At 36.4% G+C, this 20,020-nt stretch overlaps 5 protein-coding genes and 2 long non-coding RNA genes across 9 annotated transcripts; 4 read left to right on the top strand and 3 right to left on the bottom strand.

The window, feature by feature from the left end:
• Positions 13-2,554, bottom strand: LOC104755541 (E3 ubiquitin-protein ligase At1g12760-like). The gene is made up of 5 exons (XM_010477939.2): positions 1,694-2,554; positions 1,097-1,216; positions 889-1,021; positions 632-799; positions 13-529 (listed from the first exon to the last, which is right to left on the bottom strand). Exons 1-5 carry the CDS (start codon positions 2,314-2,316, stop codon positions 356-358), a joined length of 1,218 nt encoding a protein of 405 aa, XP_010476241.1. The 5' UTR covers positions 2,317-2,554; the 3' UTR covers positions 13-355.
• LOC104755550 lies at positions 1,438-19,673 on the top strand. The gene is made up of 3 exons (XR_762242.1): positions 1,438-1,448; positions 19,441-19,528; positions 19,611-19,673. It is a non-coding gene; the product is annotated as an uncharacterized LOC104755550 (long non-coding RNA).
• On the top strand, positions 2,839-5,516 carry LOC104755542 (pentatricopeptide repeat-containing protein At1g12300, mitochondrial-like). Its single transcript, XM_019239264.1, has 2 exons — positions 2,839-3,290; positions 3,952-5,516. The coding sequence occupies exons 1-2, from the start codon at positions 2,854-2,856 to the stop codon at positions 5,414-5,416; spliced, it is 1,902 nt and encodes a 633-aa protein (XP_019094809.1). The 5' UTR covers positions 2,839-2,853; the 3' UTR covers positions 5,417-5,516.
• LOC104755544 (RHOMBOID-like protein 6, mitochondrial) lies at positions 5,617-7,781 on the top strand. Of its 2 annotated transcripts, none has more exons than XM_010477942.2 (5): positions 5,617-5,853; positions 5,991-6,280; positions 6,756-6,919; positions 7,006-7,169; positions 7,248-7,781. In XM_010477942.2, exons 2-5 carry the CDS (start codon positions 6,045-6,047, stop codon positions 7,605-7,607), a joined length of 924 nt encoding a protein of 307 aa, XP_010476244.1. In that variant the 5' UTR covers positions 5,617-5,853; positions 5,991-6,044; the 3' UTR covers positions 7,608-7,781. The 2 variants fall into 2 exon arrangements, with proteins under 2 accessions (XP_010476244.1, XP_010476245.1); XM_010477943.2 differs by having other exon boundaries at positions 5,743-5,834.
• LOC104755547 (cytochrome P450 87A3-like) lies at positions 8,181-10,657 on the bottom strand. Its single transcript, XM_010477944.2, has 9 exons — positions 10,349-10,657; positions 9,938-10,259; positions 9,704-9,853; positions 9,377-9,628; positions 9,181-9,270; positions 9,012-9,090; positions 8,810-8,916; positions 8,584-8,711; positions 8,181-8,493 (listed from the first exon to the last, which is right to left on the bottom strand). Exons 1-9 carry the CDS (start codon positions 10,543-10,545, stop codon positions 8,400-8,402), a joined length of 1,419 nt encoding a protein of 472 aa, XP_010476246.1. The 5' UTR covers positions 10,546-10,657; the 3' UTR covers positions 8,181-8,399.
• On the top strand, positions 9,827-10,463 carry LOC104755546. Its single transcript, XR_762240.1, has 3 exons — positions 9,827-9,918; positions 10,006-10,075; positions 10,373-10,463. It is a non-coding gene; the product is annotated as an uncharacterized LOC104755546 (long non-coding RNA).
• On the bottom strand, positions 15,851-19,011 carry LOC104755549 (phosphatidylinositol glycan anchor biosynthesis class U protein-like). 2 transcript variants are annotated; one of them, XM_010477945.2, is made up of 14 exons: positions 18,797-19,011; positions 18,651-18,698; positions 18,492-18,552; positions 18,350-18,382; positions 18,085-18,209; positions 17,720-17,854; positions 17,522-17,598; positions 17,173-17,429; positions 16,970-17,026; positions 16,707-16,878; positions 16,538-16,595; positions 16,360-16,445; positions 16,211-16,267; positions 15,851-16,075 (listed from the first exon to the last, which is right to left on the bottom strand). In XM_010477945.2, exons 1-14 carry the CDS (start codon positions 18,972-18,974, stop codon positions 15,896-15,898), a joined length of 1,524 nt encoding a protein of 507 aa, XP_010476247.1. In that variant the 5' UTR covers positions 18,975-19,011; the 3' UTR covers positions 15,851-15,895. The 2 variants fall into 2 exon arrangements, with proteins under 2 accessions (XP_010476247.1, XP_010476249.1); XM_010477947.2 differs by having other exon boundaries at positions 18,085-18,189; positions 18,797-18,886.

Below are 20,020 nucleotides of genomic sequence, written 5' to 3'. Positions count from 1 at the left end.
AAAAACATTAAATTAACAATCAAAATCTTCATTGATACAATTACTAAAAAGATCTAAGATAATGAAAATCTCTAACAATTCGAGGTAGGCTGAGAAAGAGGTAGTACAAAACATTGGTTTCAAGTGAAACACGATAGATACAGGATGTACAGACCTGATTAGTTTTCCAAATCAAAAACAAAAAACAAAAACAAACAAAAGTATAATAATTTTGTATAGATATATATATCATTATCATATCACAAACAATGCATCATATCTAAAAAAACAAACCAGTCTTGTTTGTTTTTTACCTTAACCCCAAGTCTCCTGATCAAATATGTTGTGGGTCATGAACAAGTAATGTTGTTTTCTTCTAGACTTCCTCTCGATCCAAGTTGCTACTCTTGAGGATGTTGTATTTGCAGAGTGGGCAAGTCGCGTTTATGTATAGCCATTTGTCTACGCAGGAGCAGTGGAAATGGTGGCCACATGGAAGTTCCCTTAGTTCTGTTCCGTCTTCATATGCAGAAAGACAGATGCAACATTCCTATAATGCAGAATCCATAAGAGTCATGAAGCATAATAATTATCTAAGTTAGGATTTTGTTCTTCGAGGAGGAGGGTTGGGTGTGTTATAGTGTGTACTTACCGCATCCTCTTGCAAAAGAGTATGTTCAATCGGTGAATCTGTACCACACTCGGTCATTATCCCCTCAGTAGTTCCTTGGGCTTCATCACCAGTGTGTTTGTTGGCATCACCTACTTTGCGAAACTTGAATTTGGTGAGCTGCTCAATGTCTTCTTTTGAAGCACCTTCCTGCATTTTTTTAATCATGTTGTGTTATAAAAAAAAATAGCAACAACATGGCGGCCTAGGATATAAGATGGATTGGTAATGAGAAGTACCTGATCTGCAACGGCGTATAGAACTGCAATGATGCATGGAAGGCAACAGCAGACAGCAATTCCAATAACGCAGGCCAACGCAACACAGAAGACAACAAAGAACACATCGAAACCAAGAAAGACAATAGACAACCTGAAATAAGCAAGGCATTCAGTGGCGGAACAGGTTAACAATTATATATAATAGAGATGGGAGGAAAGAACAAACCAGTAAATCCGAGGGGATTCTTGTGCCAACTCTTGGCCACCAGCAGATACCCAGTAGAACCCAATGATCCACCATATAAAAGAAAACATTGTATTGGCAGATTCCAGATGTTTTGCAATACTGCATTAGAAAACGGGAAGTGAAAATAAGAATCTCAAAACATGCTATTACAAATTCTGTTGTAAAGAAACAAAGAATAATAAAAAGATCTGGTAGCAAGGACGAGAGTCAGTGTATGGTTTCCTTAATTTCTGTTATAAGAACAGGGTGAATCTATTGTCCTATCTACTCCCTAGCAAAAAAAACGATGATGATAACTTGGAATGTATGTATCATCATAATTTCTTCACAAGTTGCATATAATCTCAGTTAGTTAGATTGTAATGCATCAAGGATCATAAAGGTAGACGCTTTGTGTAAAAGGTGCAGAGCAAATATGTTCTTTCAAAAGCTGATAGAAACTATAACTTAAGTGCACATACCCTAAGCTTTTAAGACGCTACCACAGCAAAGCTCACAAGTTAATGAAATCTAAACAAGCTCGAGGCAAAATACACATCAAAATGCCGGAAGCAAACATCTAATCTAGCCACAAACCTGCTGCTTTCGCTGTCCAAGTGCCCAAGAGACAAGTCGTGTTCATTCGAATTCCTCCTGGAAACCAAAGCATCTTCCTCCAAGGAAGAAGAAGACGAAGAAGAAGAAGAAGAGCGTGAGCGTGGAGTATTCCTAATCGTTCTCCTCCTATTCCTCCTCCGATACTCAAAACAAACACAAACCATATGCAAAACGCATTGCAAAGCATAACCCAAAAGCCAAACTCTAAGCGGCATAATCGGATGCTCGTCCTTGCTCATAACCAAAACAGCCGTGGCAACGGAAACAAAAGCAAGGTTCCAAACGATGTCAAGAACCACCACAGGCTTCGAATAAGCCCAATCGCTTTGTCTCTCCTCTAGCTGCTCAGCCGCAGCCTCTCTCACGAGCATAGATGGTTCCCTCATAACACGTCCGCTACTCGCACGACTTAGAAACCTCGCGGCTTCTCTCAAACCTTGTCTCCTCACAGATCTCCGTTCTCCCCCACCACTTCCTCCGTTGCTTCCTTCATTATCTTCTCCGTTTGAAAGCAACGGTGCTGGATCGATTGCGTCGGAGGATGATGATGAATGTGGTGGCAGGGATGACGAATTCCCCGTATTATTATTCTCCGTTGACATTTTTGTGTGTTTAAAAAAAAAAAAAAAAAAAACTAAATCGGTGAAATTGGTGTAGCGTTACGTCATAAAAAGGGAAGGAATCAATTTGAGAAGACGGAATTGGGATTGTTAGGGTTTCGAGAGAACGAGATGAGATGAGAGAGAGGGAGAGAGATGAAGAAGATGATGGATGATTAGATTATGGAAATTAACAGAGATGATATCTGTCTCTCTCCCTTTTTTGACGAGAGATTGGTAAAAATATTTTTGTTGATTAATTTTGGAAGCTCTCAAGTCATTTAATAGTTTTCATGTGGTCCCTTCTTCTTCTAGTCAACAGTCAACTATCGGACAAATTTTAATTTAAGCGGGGTATTATTATATATGGGCCACGGCCCACGAGGGTTTGGTCACTGAACCGGTTTAGTCAGTCTCTCTATCTTCTTCTTTTCTTTTCTTTTTTCTGTTGTCTCTAAAGCGGACGGAGCGCTTTGTTTGTAAATTACACTGAGAGAGTGCTAAAAGCTTGAGAAGGAACGATTCAGCTTGAGAATTGAGATGACGTTGATGATACGGAGATGGAGTTCTAAAAAAGCTTTGAAATTTGTTCAGCCTCGCGAGACAGGTACTCTGAGAAATGCTTTACTCCTACAAAATCTTGTTTCTTGCTGCCATCGAGACTTTTCTGGTTTCAGCGGTAGAAATCTCTCTTACAGAGAGAGATTGAGAAGTGGGCTTGTATATATTAAGGAAGATGATGCTGTTGATATCTTCCAATCCATGATTAGGTCTCGTCCTCGTCCTAGTCTCGTTGATTTCAGTAGATTGTTTAGTGCCGTTGCCAGGACAAAACAGTACGATCTTGTGTTAGAGCTCTGCAAGCAAATGGAGTTGAGTGGGATTGCCCATGACATCTACACTTTGAGTATTATGATCAATTGTTTCTGTCGAGGTTGTAAACTCGGTTTTGCCTTTTCTTCTATGGGGAAGATCATGAAACTTGTTGGACCTTAATTTATTTAAGCTTAGTGGGCTTAATAAAATTGGATTGTGTGAATGAGAAATTAGGCCTTAATGGTTTGGCCTTGCTTAAGATGGAGCTCCAAGAGAAGTGGGTCAGATTGGATAGAGTCAAAACTCTGTTTCACGATCCGTGAGACTTGGTCTCTTTGTTTTCGTGATCAAGTGGAGAGTTGTGGAGAGTTGGATTTCTTTGAGAGATCGTCGCTTCTTCACGTCGCCCACCTCCTAGATTTGCGATGGACTAGGTAAGGTTGTGGAGAATCTATTTCAAACCCAAGTCATCCAAGACCTCTATATAAACACAAGTTCAAGTCTCATTGAAGCCGATCACCGATCGAGAAGATAAAAAAAGACTTAGAACAGAAACATCCAGCAATCTCTCTCTCAAAAAGTAAGTTTCGAGAGTATCGTAGAAGTGAAGTTCGTATAGAGCCGGTGTTTGAGTGATTAGCAAACCCGGTTGTGTATGGTTGTATCCTGGGACTCTTGTAACCATTAATCCCGTCGCACTGCGGGGGTTTCAAAGAGTTAAGGAAAGAGATTTCGGTCTCGCCTCCATTCTTCCCTTAACGTTTGTGTTGTTATCTCTTATTCAATACCTCTTACGTAGTGTGGCAAATTTCTAGCTCCTACAAAACTTGGGTATGAGCCTAACACCATCACTTTTACAACTTTGATTAACGGATTATGTCTCCAGGGCCGAGTCTCCGAAGCCGTGGGGTTAGTTGATCGAATGATAGAAATGGGACAAACACCCAATCTCATTACGATTAACACTTTGGTTAATGGACTTTGTCTCAATGGCAAAGTCTCTGAAGCTGTGGTTTTGATAGATCGAATGGTTGAAATTGGTTGTCAACCTGATGAAGTTACCTATGGACCGGTTTTAAATGTAATGTGCAAGTCCGGCAAAACTGCCTTGGCCATGGAATTGCTCAGAAAGATGGAAGAAAGAAATATCAAGCGCGATGCATTCAAATACAATATCCTCATTGATGGGCTTTGCAAAGACGGGAGCCTCGGAGACGCATTCAACCTATTCAATGAGATGGAAATGAGAGGGATCAAATCAAATATTATTACCTACAACACTCTCATTAGAGGCTTCTGTAATGCTGGTAGATGGGATGATGGTGCCAAATTGCTTAGGGATATGATCACAAGGAATATCGCCCCAGACGTCTTCACATTCAACGCATTGATTGATAATTTTGCGAAAGAGGGAAAACTTGTAGAGGCCAAAGACTTGTACGAGGAGATGATCACAAGAGGTATAGCTCCTGATACTATTACATACAATTCTTTGATAGATGGGTTTTGCAAAGAGAACCGCCTAGAGGAGGCAAACCAGATGCTGGGTCTGATGGTTAGCAAAGGGTGTGACCCTGATACCGTTATTTATAACATTATCATAAATTGTTATTGTAAGGCTAAGCGGGTTGACGATGGTTTGGAACTCTTCCGCAAAATGTCCCTGAGAGGAGTGGTTGTTAATACAGTTACTTATAGCACTCTAATCCAAGGGTTTTGTCAATCGGGAAAACTTAATGTTGCTAAAGAACTCTTCCAAGAGATGGTTTCTCGTGGTGTTCCTCCTAATATTGTGACGTATTCTATTTTGCTGGATGGTTTGTGTGACAGTGGAGAACTAAAAAAAGCATTGGAAATATTTGAAAAAATACAGAAGAGTAAGATGGAACTTGATATTGGTATCTATAATATCATCATTCACGGGTTGTGCAATGCTAGTAAGGTGGATGATGCTTGGGATTTATTCTGTAGTCTACCAGTTAGAGGAGTGATGCCCGAGGTTAAGACATACACCACAATGATTTCAGGATTATGTAAGAAAGGGTCACTCTTGGAAGCAAATATGTTGCTTAGAAAAATGAAGGAGGATGAGCATGAGCCTGATGGTTGTACATACAACACACTAATACGAGCACATCTCCGAGGTAGTGACATAAATACATCAGCTGAATTCATTGAAGAAATGAAAAAGGGAGGGTTCGCTGCTGATGCGTCCACTATAAAGATGGTTATGGATATGTTATCGGATGGTAGATTGAACAAAGGCTTTTTGGATATGCTTTCTTAGAATTGTAGGTGTTTACATCATATAATCAAAGATTCAGTTTTTAGTTTGACCATTGATTGTGGTGAGAGACATATATATTGGATTGGTCAATGCTCCTCCTCCTATTGATCTGTCTATTTTTGTCAGGTAAATAAAATGGATAGTGCAGGCACATTAATATGTAGAATCTATATACTTATAGTAAGTTTATTAGTATTCCTTATTGACTTTGTCTATCACAAATCATACCCCACAAATTACGAAGATAAGAGAATCAAGATAAGTGATTTCACGTCTGATTTATTTCCTCTCCCAGGTCTGAGATTTTTTATCAGAAAGTTAAAAGGAAATAAAATATCTTCAAGGAGCTGCCATTGACACCATATGTTGGGAAAACCCACAGATTCAACGGTTGAGTTTCTCCAAAATCCAGCAATAGGTACAGAAGAAAACTGAAGGTTAAGAAAACTCTCTGCCTGAATCTCTGATAATAGATTGCTCTGTTTCATGTGTCCTGTCTCAATCTATTCTTCTTCCATTTATTCATCGTCTTTGATCCGTTGATTTTTCATTTTTTGTTTTTTTCTATTTATAGTAATCAGCAGTTGTGCTGTTCTTTATACGACGAGAGAAGAGAGAGAGAGAGAGAATGTCCAGTAGAGATATGGAGAGAGGTAGGAAACACAGAGGGGACACCCAGTGGACGTCCTGGCTGACTCCGACTATTGTCTTGGCTAATGTCGCCGTCTTCATTGTTGTCATGTTCATTAACGACTGCCCCAAGACGACCAATGGTGCAAACGGAGATTGCGTGGCTAAGTTTCTGCGTAGGTTCTCGTTCCAGCCACTCAGAGAAAACCCTCTCTTAGGCCCATCTTCTTCCACGTAAGCTTCTTTAACGGTCTGATCCTGTACTGCCGTAGAAATCAAGTTCAGGCTTGTGGGGTATTTTGATAGTAATCTTTTGTTTTGATCATTATATTCAAATTTGACCCTTTGACACCTTAGAATTCAAGTTCATACTTGTGGGTCTCAATATTATCCCTATTTCTTCCAAAATGTTATGAAAGGATACTGATCTCTTTGCCCCATTATAGTTTACTGATGCACAAACCTCATTGTTATCTACACTTGCTTCAATTACTCTGTTGATGCCATGTTGTACTCAAAACAAACTCTGTTCTTAAGATAAAGTTCATCCGAGCCTTTTGCTCTGTTGTCTAGACAACACGACCTGTGAATCCGAAATCTAACTAGTATCTTTGAGGGCATGGTTGGATATAAGATTATGAGCTTCATTAGCAATGAGGTCTGTAACTTTTGGTATTGTTGTGATTCTAACCATATGATATGATTTTAGATTGGAGAAAATGGGAGCTTTGGAATGGAGGAAAGTCGTGCAAGGCAATGAAAAATGGAGGCTCATCACATCTATGTGGCTCCACGCTGGTGTCTTTCACCTTTTTACTAATATGTTTAACGTGATCTTCTTCGGTATCCGCCTTGAGCAGCAGTTTGGCTTCAGTAAGTCTTTCCTATAAGTACCCGCAACTCTCTCATTCTTACGTTCTGTTCATATATTCATAATGTCTTGTGAAATGACTCTGCAGTAAGAATTGGACTCATCTACTTAATATCGGGATTTGGCGGAAACATTCTCTCAGCTCTCTTCCTTCAAAATAGCATCTCAGTTGGTGCCTCGGGTGCTCTCCTTGGACTCATGGGAGCAATGTTGTCAGAGCTTCTCATCAACTGGACTATCTACGCCAACAAGGTACCATATCATGTACCTGTTCTTTTTCAAGATACAAACATTAACTAGGATGTAACATTGTTTCTCAAATTTTTCCAGCTAGCGGCTTTGTTCACAATCTTGTTCATCATAGCAATCAATTTGGCAATAGGATTGCTTCCTTGGGTTGACAACTTTGCTCACATTGGTGGTTTCTTAACCGGATTTTTCCTCGGGTTTGTACTACTGATCCGGCCTCAGTTAGGATGGGAAGAGTCACGCAACTCTACGCAGTATGGTGCACGTGCCAGATCAAAGTATAACCCGTGCCAGTACATGTTGTTCTTTATAGCCGCTGTAGTTGTCGTAGCGGGTTTAACAGTTGGGATTGTGATGCTTTTCAAAGGAGAGAATGGGAACAAACATTGCAAATGGTGCCATCGCCTTGACTGTTATCCTACTTCCAAATGGTCTTGTTGATGATATTTCTCTTTCATTCATCGTTACTGTTAAAAACGCTGTTTCTAACTTATTCATTGTGTCTTATTTGGTTGTGTAACTACAAAATTTGAACTGGATTTTTTTGGTATTGATTCTACAAATTGAAAGATGTTGGGCTTGGAACGAAACTTATTAGCCCGTTTATAAAAATTAGTGTCATCATCAAGTGTAAACCGGTGAAAAGTAGCCGACACGTTAGCAGAACACCGAGAGGGAACAAATGGTTTTTTGGGTTGGTGGCTTCCTCTGGCGGCTATCTTCATCTTGAAACTACAGTGTTGTCGTTCATCGATCAATCGAAAGAAAAGTTCCGAGGTAACTTTGACAGAAACAATCCCAAAAATTAGTACTTTCATCTTGTTCATCCTAATTTTTTGATGTGTATATTTCCTATTGAAGATTTATAGGCTTAGTGAGATTCTGCAAGCTTTTATAGTTTGGATAGAGCTATAAATATTCATTATAAATACTTCTTTAGGAAATTTACATATAGGATTTGATCAAGAACCTAACGAGATATAATAAATCTCAGTAGTACTTGTTTTCTTTTACATGCCTTTTGTGATCAATAAACTATACATTACAGTTTCTGAGCAAGACACAGAAGCTAGTAACAAAATTGTTGTATTCACCTTTGTAGCTGATTCTCAGCCTTTTTAAAACCTAAGACACATCTTAACTTATGATTTGTATAAGATGATTTGTAGTCTTAGAAAATGTATAACGACGTATTAGAAATCCTAACAATTCTGTTTTACTTAAAAACATTCTCTAAGTCTCTTTTTTATGGAGTCTGACATGGTAACCATTTGGAAACTGTAATCCAGGAGTTCGAAGTATGTCTCCTCCTTTAATCTCTTCCCATCTGATAATTTCAAGGGGTCAGAATCAAATCAGCCTTATTGGAATCTAACACTATAGAAGAGTGTAATTAAGATGATAAGCCTTTACAAACCTGTATTTTGTTACCAAGGTGTGAAGAAACGCAGCCATCTGCAATTTGGTGAAGTCGGTTCCAACACAGAACCTCATACCGCCACCAAACGCCATAAAGTGCTTTGATGCGTTGGTAACTTTTGATCCCTGCATTCCAATTTTCTTGTGTTGATTAGTTTTGTTATTATTTTTATTTTTTTCCAGTTTTACTTGGAGTAGAAGTTACATAAAAGGTTTGACCTCACCTCCCATCTTGATGGATTGAAGACTAAAGGATCTTTATACTTTTCTGGATTCAAATGTACAGCTGGAGGACAGACCATCACCGCCCAGCCGGCTGGAATGGTATAATCTGTAACCATTGACAAAAGTTTTAATGATAGATAATATAAGAAAAAAAGAGGCACTTAAATCATTAGAATGTTATTGTACTTTATTTTATCATACCTTTGAATTTTATATCTCTCAACGTCTTTCTGAAGATTGCAGGAACTATGTTTGCTAGTCTCGCTGTTTCGTTTATAAACTGCATACAGAGTTTACTTAAGACTTAGTCAGCTGAACTTTGTATTGAAACTTTAGAAAGTATCATACTTTGATCAAAATCTTAAGCAACCTGAAATGTGTAAGTCATTGACTTGTATTCTTCCCATGTAAGTCCTGAGTCTGCATCTTCCCGATTTCTTAGAATAGTCTCATGTTCTTCCTGATCATGAAGATGAACACAGTTTAGCTTTTTTTTATATTATAAACCATAAATATGGTCACTTCTTGGTAACATATCTATATACTGTGTTGATCCTCTGACTAACCGTTAAACGCTTTAGGACTGCAGGGTCATCTGTAAGAAACTTGATAGCTAAAGTTAAAGCGAGAGATGTTGTTTCGAAGCTGGCAAATAGTAAGACAAACATCAAGTCCAGTGCAATATCCTCTGTCAGAATTGTTCCCTCTTTCTGAATCTCTTCAATAACGTAATCAAAGAAATCACTTGGGACCTTCCTCGGGTTCTTACGCCTCTCTTGAAGCATACTCTTCAACATTTTCATTGCCTTTTCCCTACCCTGCAAGATAGTTACAAGCATTAGTACCAAAATGTGAGGCAAGAAAGAAATGGTTCAAGAGAATAATGGATTCACCTGTAGACATTTGTGATAAGCTGTGCCTGGGATGTCAAAAGGGAAGGAGATCAATCCCTGAATAAAAGCAACAAAGTTTGCTCTTAGATTCTCTGATGACTTGTCTGGTTCATGGCTGATCAACTTCTTTGCGGTGAGATCAAAGATCATCTGATAAAAATGTGTGATAGCAAACATGTTAGCAACAAGGATTATAACTGAAACAGAAAATTAAGGTGTGCTTGTGAAACTTACGCTTGCGGTTGCATCTTTGAGTTCTACTGAATCTTGATTTGACCAAAGCTCTAACCTCTTACTTGCAGTTATTTCGACTTGAGGAAGCATCTTCTTGAGACCATCATGGCCAAAGAGAGTCAAGACCATGCTTTTAAGGTACTTGTACATGAACCCATGTAGTGAACCCACATTATTTCTCCCAAAGATGTTGGTAAAAGTGTCTGGATACCAACTCTGGAAACAACGACCCTCTTGTTGAAACACAAAATAACTCAGATCAGCATCTGTTGATACAATAACTGGTCTGCCCACGAGATTAGTCTTGAAAATAGGGCCATACCTGCACGTATTAACAACAAGAGTTTAAAAAACCTTTGCGTACACACTAAATCACATTGCTTTGAATGAGAGAATAAGAGAGACACTTACTTCTTAACCCTTTCTTTGACAAAGGGAGGGATGTCTGAAGTTGGGTTTGGCTTGAAAAATTGGATAGTCTCCCCGAGTAATGGGAAACCCATGGAACCAGGTGGAAGCCTCCCTCTGCATTTAGGGTTCCTCCAACTATAAACCCAATGTGTGATACTTATGAGAAGCAGAGAAACCCAAATGAACAATGCCCACATCACAGTAAGACAAAATTAAAGAAGAGTATATATGATGAAACTGTTCCGGTGGAACTACAAATGAAACTTTTTTCTTTTCCCCCTCTGACTTCTTGGGTTTGTGTTCTTTAGACAGAAACTGAAAACGTGCAGAGGAAAGAGACAAAGAGAAGAAGGAGAAGGAAAGAGAAGTTGAGTGCTGGCCCATCTTTGTCAACCATTATGATGAGTGCTTAAATAGGCAAGGCAAGTCTCTAGACATAACTCTGATTAGATAATAATATAACATGTTCTCCAAAAGTAGTTGCAGAATGTTAAAAAAAAAAAAAAGGTTTAAGCAAATAAAAAAATACTCAAAACCTGCTTCTAGAATTAGAAACCATTATCCGTGTGAAAGGGCAGCTTTTTTAATTTTTTATGTATTAAAAATAAAATCTTAGGAAATATGATATGAAGGTTCCTCTAACCTCCTAGTTTATTGCATCTCTCATATGGCATTAAAACACTAAGTCTGAACATTAGGCAAGTTTTCAGCTTCATTCTAGGAGAGATCATTTGTGAGAGCTCTTCCTCTTAGCAGCTCCATTAGATTTTGATTAAACTAACACTGATGAGAATAATTATAACATTGTTACTTTAAAACCAAAACAAGACAGTGATAATAATATATGCTGTAACTTAAGATTTGAGACTCATATTGCTATTAAAGTGTGGGAAAAATAATAAGTTTACAGCTTCTGTATTATTGGTTTCATAATTGTTTCTTCTTCTATCATTCCCATATCTATGCTAAAATTGTAGTATCTAATGCAATCTTTGACACCAGGGAAGCCCAAATAAACTAACAGATAAAGTACATTTCAGTTTGTTCTCATTCATGCTCAGGATCTCCTCTTTAGATCTGCTTGTCATGTGTTTTTAATCATTATCATTATTATCTTCCACTGGTCAAACTCAAGATCTTGCAAAATAATACATACATCAGCTTTTAGATCTTGTTTAGTAACCACTGCATATGCAAATTCTCTGTCCAGATTATGAATTTTAACCTGAGAGTTGAATCATAGTATCATATTATCCTCTTCTTTTCTTTTTTTTTTGGCTTTAGGTGTGTGAGACATATATAACCTCAGACGGCTCTTGGGACCCATCAGGTTAAACCAATCACATATGACAATTATATGTGTTTTAGCCATTGAGCCACGGGCTCAGGATTTGTGCAACAAACCATGCAATTCTACTTTCCTACCCACAAAAACTCAGTTACTAGGTAGGTTACTGTGAAGTACTTCTCCATTATTATAAATTCAGCCTTTCTCTGGTTCCATTAGATAAAAAAGCAATTTGAGTGTTACATAATTGGTGACAAAAAGGGGTTCCTTCATCAGTAATCCTGGGTCAAAAAAGACAACTTCAAAGTTTGGACCTATAAGAAACTACTGTGTATACAGGGTGATTAAGACAAAGCCAAGAGCTTATAGAACTGCTTTTATAGGGAAAACAAACAAAAAATGAAACAGGAGTATTAACATTATTGTCGTTGCTAGCAAAATCCAACATTATATTTGTAGGATTAGGGCCGGATTGATGTGTTTGTGCGTGAGATAAACAGGTTTCTTAATTACTGGGTGAAAAAATCCAAAATAGTAAGTTAATTAGTATAACCTCGTTAGGGTTTTAGTGAAATTAATTAAAAACTGAACATAAATAATAGAATCATTAATATTGAGATGTGCTCGCTAAGACCACTTACAATGGTTCGTTGTAAATAATATTACAACAGTTGAAAAAAAAAATCCCACTACAATGGTTTGTGGTAAATGAAAAGTAAGTGATGTGGCATATTTTGTGTTGATAAATATCAACACCCGTGAAAGTGGAAGGAAGAAGATAAAGGTGAGAGATGTTGTATTTTGATTAGTTGTTTAGATTTTTATGTTTTTTTTTTTTATCTCAATTATATAACTTCAATTATTTCATAATATTTATAAATAAATATATCAAAATTTATATCAAAATTTATAACTTTTCATTCTCTATAAATTGATACTACTTTCATTTGATTTGGACACAGAAAAAAAATCCTTCTTTAGATAAAAAAAAAGTTTAGTCTCTAATAATCTTTTGTTTTAGCTTTAAATATCTCTTTTTTTCTAAATGGATCCAAACAATAACCCTTTCAACACCCAAAATTCTTCTAATTACCCTTTCAACTACCCAAATCCTAAAAAATATGAAATAAAAATGGTGGGGTAAGGTGTTGTAATTTTATTAAACAAAACCATTGTAGAGAGTAAAAGTTATGTATGTGTTGAATAATGATGTGGAAGAGAGAAAAGATGATGTGGAGTGTTAAAAGGAAAAAAGTGGGTGTTGTAAATGAGTAACCATTGTAGATAGTCTAAAGGGATGTACCAAGATAAAGGACAACTCAATAAGCTATTAATTGTTTTTGTTTTAAATTTTCTTATTATATACTATGTGCTTAAATATAACTAAAGTAAGCTTACCAAAAAATAATATATATAACTAAAGTAACAAATTCCACACCTAATATTTTTGTTTGGAAATATCTTCGTTTCGTTTTGGTATAGATAAATCAATTATATCAAAAATATAATATTTGCATTAGAAATATTATTAATATTATCTAGTCGCTCATATTGATTCGAATTGGCTTGTTTTGCAATGTTTTTGTATATTTTGTTTTTGTGATTACGGTATGGGGGGATTTAAAATATTTTAACTTGATGGCAAGAAAATATTGATGATTGAATTTAATAAAAGAATTCCAATCATAATAATTATAAGTAAAGAGCTAGAAAATTATTTGTTATTGGTCGGAGCTGTTCTTTGGTAAGACTGTATTTTTGCTTAAGAGTGCGTACTTGAGTCATATACATGTTCTGTTCTATAACGTGGCATGAACTTATTGGCTGCTTTTGAACACAAAAAGTTGGCCACGTGGTACATATCTTCGTACTGAAAATATTAATATTATCCTTCTAATTGCAATTTTTGCTGTTATTTAGGAGTTTTCTTACAAATGTAATCTTGTTATGAACTTACGTTTTTAACTTTGAAAAGGTATTTGTAAACGTAAAGGGTATATACATTAGTCATTACTTATCTTTCCCATGACTGCAAGATTTTATTTTCATTGAATATTTTGCTGGTGTAAACATGCATTTATATTCATTTAGTCATTAATTTAGATTAATCGAGCAACGAATCAACAGTTTGATTGATAAGTAGACCGTGGTTGAAAAGTGGTAACATCTAACCGAGTTTAAATCTTTTTAGGCTTAGTTAGTTAACATTTGGATAACATATTGCCCGATCTCGCAAATACAAAATATAAATGCATATAAATCAAGAATTAAGTATTAATAAATAGGAATAAGACTTTATGATCAAAGATGATTGAAGCTACACGAGGATTTGAGAGAATTGTGGAGAAAGTTCGTTAATGTTGTCTGTGCCGTACGCATCGGGCAAGCCTTTTATACTCCTACAATATTGTGTTCTAATTTCATACGTATTATACAGCATATAAAACAAAAGAATGAACAAGTAAGAATGATTACTTTCACTCGGATATAGTTGAATGTGTATAAAACAAATCTTTTGTTCAAAAAAAAAAAAAGTGTTAAAACAAATCAACTTTTATCGATGAGTTACAAGGTAATTCGGTAAAACCTCACTTTTTGGGAAGAACTTGGCGTTAAAAATTTGATGTCGGGGTGGCTGGCCGACTAAGTAGACCATATTTGAACCTCTCATGATGGAGAGAAAATATGTATGCCAAGGAAAAAGAGCTTAACGGCCTTAACGCACAACATTACAGACGACGCTCTTGGCTACGACAAGTAAAGGTGGTTAATCAACAAGGTAAATTAAATGTGAAAGGGTAAAATATGTTATGTTTGCTATATTAAAATCCAAAAAAAAAAAAATTTAGGTTAAAATAAACTACAAAAAAAAAGACAGATTCGGTCGTACGTGTCTGCTTGTCCCCGTAGGGTTTGACCTTTCACAAAAGTAAAACGCCATTCGTGTCGTGGGGGGAGTCACATATCGAACCATTTTTGGTCTCTCTACTTCTCGTTTTTAGTTTGTTTTGATTGCATTACCGTATAAATTTAATCTTTTTGGTTGTATTTAATTATTTCAAGCCACGTTAACACGAGTGGTCTAGTGGATTTGTCAGGTTTCCGCTAATTTTTATTCGGTATAAATTTTGAGCCATACAGTTATAAAGTTATTTTGTACTTACGAGTTACGATGCATGCCCAATTAATTAACTTATATATGAAACTTAATTATTATTTTTTTTATATTTTAAAATCAATAACAGGTCTGATCTGATGGTCTCCAAAGTCCAAACTAGGAGAAAATAGTTTATATACAACTCAACTAAACTTCTAAACCTAGCAGCACTACGAGCCAAACGGTTATATTAAATAAATCTAACCATAGAAAATTATAAATTAATTACTCCATTAGTTATTTAGATAAACAATACGAGAAACGACAACCGAGAGTTGTTTAATGATACAACGTGAATTTGGTTGTATTGTTTTCGTAAGCAATTTCGCTGTTACTTAATTACATCAAGTCAACGAAGATTCTATGATATTCTTATAATATTTAGAATATAGATAACCCATTAGAAAAACTTTACCGCGGAATGTGTCTATATATTATGAGTATTATACACTTCAAAAAACACAACAGCTTAGCTTTGCTATTATTCAATTTTCTTATACTAAAGATAATTCCGTGTATTGAAACGGTGAGTGTTTTTAGAATAATTTCACTAATAACATATGGTCTCACGATATCAATTATAGTGTTTCTTAATGAATAAAAATATTAGCAACTCGAGAAGAAAATTGTGGGCGAAGTAAAATAATTGGCATTTGCGGTAAGCAATGACCAAAGAACTTCGTCATAAATCAGGGGCCTAGGGAAACATGAAATATCATTTGACTTTTTCTTTTGGTACCAATATCATTTGATTTATTATGCATACATACGTGTATATGTACATAACGAATACGTGTAGTTGCATGACATCGATTTCTTCATTTGAACAGAAGTTATTTTTTATATACTTATGAGATTGATGCTCTCATAACTCCAAAAGTGCTGATTTGTTTTGTTCGCACTTCAAAACCACGTGATTTTGCACTTGTCATAAGGTCCACCCAACTTTAATTACCCGGGGGGTTGCATTGCATCTAACAACAAATAATATTCTCTGTAGCTCTCTGTAATTTCTTACAGTATTTTACTATATAATTTCTTGTAAAAAAATAAAATATGCAAAAATGAAGTTTCTTTTTTTTTTTTTGTCCTCTCATCTTTATCAATAAAATAAAAATATAATGTATATGAAACCCATACATAATCGGAAATATTTACAATAATGGTCAAAGAAAAACACACAGAGTGTACTTTTCGTCACAAGTTTATGGTTAGAGGTAGCTTTCTCCAGCGCCTTGTCATGGTCGAGCATTGCGTTTACACTTTCTTCCACAAACATAAACTGAAGAAGAATAAAAATACAGCCCAAACCCATAAACAAACAACCAAACTACTAAGATTAGAGTATAAGACCCTCCAATGCAAAATAACAAGTCAAATGGACTCAAAAATGAATCCAGAGTTTTTGGCTTCTAACCTGAAAGCCCGCGTAGCCTATAGCATTCCCGAAGTAGAAGTTTGCATTGCCAGTTCCCTGTAAAGCCAAAAAAAAAACAAATGAGTTCAGAAGGTTTTCTTTGAAAGTTTTTGTTGTCATTGAATTGAGTTGAGGATTAAAAGCTTTACCCTCCATATCCAGATGTTGTGCACCACAGGGCTGAGAAGCGAAAATCCAATATGTCCACATAATATAAAGAACAAGTTGTTCATGGCTAACATTAACACAGATGCCTAGTTAGAAGTGAAAAGCTCACGAGTGTTCAAGAACGTACTGAAAGAAAAGAGAAGGTTTTTGTTTTATTACCTGATAATTCATTGACAAACAATGCCCATAAACTCAAGTATAAAGCTGCATCTCCACCCTAGTGATGAGATTAAGATACAGATTCAAGATTCAAGATGATATGAACAGAAAAGCTTTTCAAGAAAGGTACAAATATCGTTTCATAGTGAAGCTAGCTAAAAATACTTACTGAAGGATAAGATTTAATAATCGAGGACATGACTAAATAAGCGAAAGCAAGGAAGCAGGGCCGATGTTTAAATCGGAAGGCTAACGGTGGTAGCGACGTAAGCAGAATATATAAGTTGAAAACTATCAGGAGATAGTTTCTAGAAAACTCAAAGGCTTCTGCGAAGAAGTACCTGAAAGATGAGATAGAAGGTGGATATATATGTGAAGATATACCAGAAACTAGAAGAAACGCTCCACAAAGATGTGACCCCTTAGACTTACCAAAAGACACCAATGTTTGGTGACAAATCTTCGATACTCAGAATGAAACTATATGTCCTACAACAGGAAACACAAGGCACAAACACGTTGCAGCATCAGTATACTGAAATAGTAATAATGATGTAACTTGGAAACCTAACTTATAGAGAAATCAAGGTCTGCTCCTGTATTACATAAATTGAAATTTGGCAGATAAGTGGTACCTTTTGAACATCTCCTCAAGCCCACCATATTGTTTCAATGATAAGCTACATAAAACCAAGAGACAGATCGACAACAATAATAACCAGAATACGAAATGCAAGACTGTTCTCCATAAAAAGGGAAGTTGTGTAGTTCGAGTCAATTTGTCTTGTTTAGAAACATCAAAGGTTGATCCAGTCTCAACTCCTCGATCTCTTGAATGAAGGAAAATTTTTAAAGGAGGGGCATCTAAACCATATCCCAACAGTAAGATCAACTGAAGGAAACACAAGAGAGATGAAAATCTGATACCCTGGAGAAACTTGAGATACAGAATTAAATGAAAAAGGAAATGAGATTTATGCGTACTGGAATTGCCAAACTTGCTGGATAAAGAGACAAATGTGTGGCTATGATTAACCCAAATGCAGCCAGGGGAACTCTTCCTAACAAATGTAGAAGACAATGTTTGAGAAGAAGAACCAAAGAGATGAGATTAGTACAAATCAAAGCAGGTTTCTTTATCCAAGATATAGATACAAAGACAAGTTTCCAACAATTGCTTACGAGTAACTGCTCCGTAAAGCGATACAATGACAGCCAAGTTTTCTATTGGGGAAGTTGATAACCCAACACAAGAAAGTATTGTGAAAGGATTCCACAAGTACACAAGGGCAGCAATATCTCCACAAGGGAGGATCCCTGAGGGAAAAAGGAAAAAGAGAGATCAGAAAGAATGAAAAAGAACTATGCTTTTGTATACATTAACAAACTTCACAGTTCACACCCATATATAAATGTACACCGGGAATAAGACCTATAGATAAACATTGGTTCCCAAAACAATTGTAGTTCATATCTTGTACTACCTAGTTTTAACTTTGTATAAGAAAGAAAGACAACACTCTGACTTTGTTGAATAACTTAGTTACCTCTGCCCCCTGATGGCCTGAGAACGCCAAGTCGCTTCAAATTCATTCTGCAAGTCTTTTGAAGCTTATGACCAATAGCTCGAAGAAGCAATGCACTAAGTATATCTGCAAAAACAAAAACCAAGCTGTATCCAGAGAAGCTGGTTGGTATCAAGACAAGAACAAAAACGGATAATGTCTCTCCATCAAGATCACAAATTTACAATTCTTAATCACTTCTACAATTTCGTAATCAACCTCTTCTACAATGTAATAGCATTATTACCTGCACAAATGATGACTCGATTGCCCTTCAATCCTGCATCATCCAAATCAAAACCAGTTCTAATTTGGCTCAAACGATACAATGCAGGAACCCTCGGAAACTCAACTCAAGAATCAAACTTTAAATAGATTAAAGTCACTACCTTTGACTAGTGAGCGGACCGAGAACAGAGAGCAGCAATGGAGATCCATGATACATTGATCCTGCACAGGAGAAACAAAAGAACAAAGGAATACGAATTCAACTTCCATAAATCGTTAGAATTTCAAATCCCATAATGTAGGAGACAAAATCACAAAACCTGCGTATGGTGACATCGATGACTGCTTCAACCAGTAACCTTCAGCAACTGAACATTCAAAGAAAAAAAAAAAACGAACAGAGAGAAACTGTTAAAGCGAAAACTCGAGATGGTTGAGAGACTAAGATGAGAGTGAGAGACGATACGGCGGCGAACGCTTGTGAGAGGTGTGGAGACCTCCGGACGGGAAGATAGTTTGAAGTTTTCCGGGAAGAAAAAGATAAAGAATAATCGGAGAATCACGGAACCCATAACCCAAATCCAGAACCCGTAAGTCGGCTTCTCAAGCTCCTTCTCTGCCATATCTCCTCCGACGTCTGCCATATAATCAGAGTTTAGGTCTAGGAGAGACAGAATAAGAGCATGGGCATTGGTTAGGGACCAATTTTGGTCCCCAAATTTAATAGTATTATTTTGAAAGGTTCTTATTTTAAGTATGAGCATTGGTGTTTATTTGTATTTGGTCCCCTAAATAAAATAATAATATTTTAAAAGTTACAAAAATTAACATTAACATACAAATTAACATAAATTTAACATTAACATTGTTATAACATTAACATTGACATACAAACACCACTGTCTGTTTCTACCTGTGCACTAGATGATATTGTTACATTTCATACATGCAGCAATGGGAAGGCCTGATCGAGTTGCTGGGCTCGGAATCAAAGATCTCTGGTGGTCTCGACTTTCTTTACAAGTATTAATCATCTCTCACTCTCTTTGCAAATGACTTGTTTTTTTGGTAAAACTCTGCCCCAACATTATTAATCTCCATATATTGAAGGTATAGAGATTTCAAGAGATCACTGAAGCTAGTCCATGATGGAAAAAGTATAGATGCAGCTCATGAAGCCGTGGAGAGACTTGTATCGGTGTGTAGTACAACATCTCTCTCTTAACTCATTTTTTTCTCCTCTGAGTTATTGGAAATTAATGCCATTTGAATGACTGCAGCTAATGAAGAGCCCTTCTACTCCTCAACGATTCTGGCTTCCTCTTCTGCATGATTCAGTAAAGAAACCAAATCTTGTTTTTCTTTTCTTTTCTTTGATTTTCCAACTAGGAGAAAATGCGCAACTAACAGAGTTTTTGTGTGTGCAGTTGATGTTTGTCCCTTAAGCCTGTACCACGAGATGTAAAGAATCAGAAAAAGTGTGGTATACCTTCTATTAATAAATCCTTGTTGCGTTGCCGGGTCAATCCTCGGTTGCCTTGTATCTATGTTTTGGTGAAAAGGAACGTTAAACTACGGTGCTAGGTAGAGAAACAGATGATGTTTGTTGTGTGCTTTGGAAAAATTCTAACCTGAGGTGTAATCAGTCGTTTTCCATCCACGTTTTCTGGTGCTGACGGGATCAAATGTA

The sequence above is a fragment of the Camelina sativa genome, chromosome 17, assembly GCF_000633955.1.
Source record: "Camelina sativa cultivar DH55 chromosome 17, Cs, whole genome shotgun sequence".
Classification (NCBI taxonomy): domain Eukaryota; kingdom Viridiplantae; phylum Streptophyta; class Magnoliopsida; order Brassicales; family Brassicaceae; genus Camelina; species Camelina sativa.
Note: the sequence above shows the minus strand (reverse complement) of the source record. Positions and strands in the feature narration are given on the sequence as shown.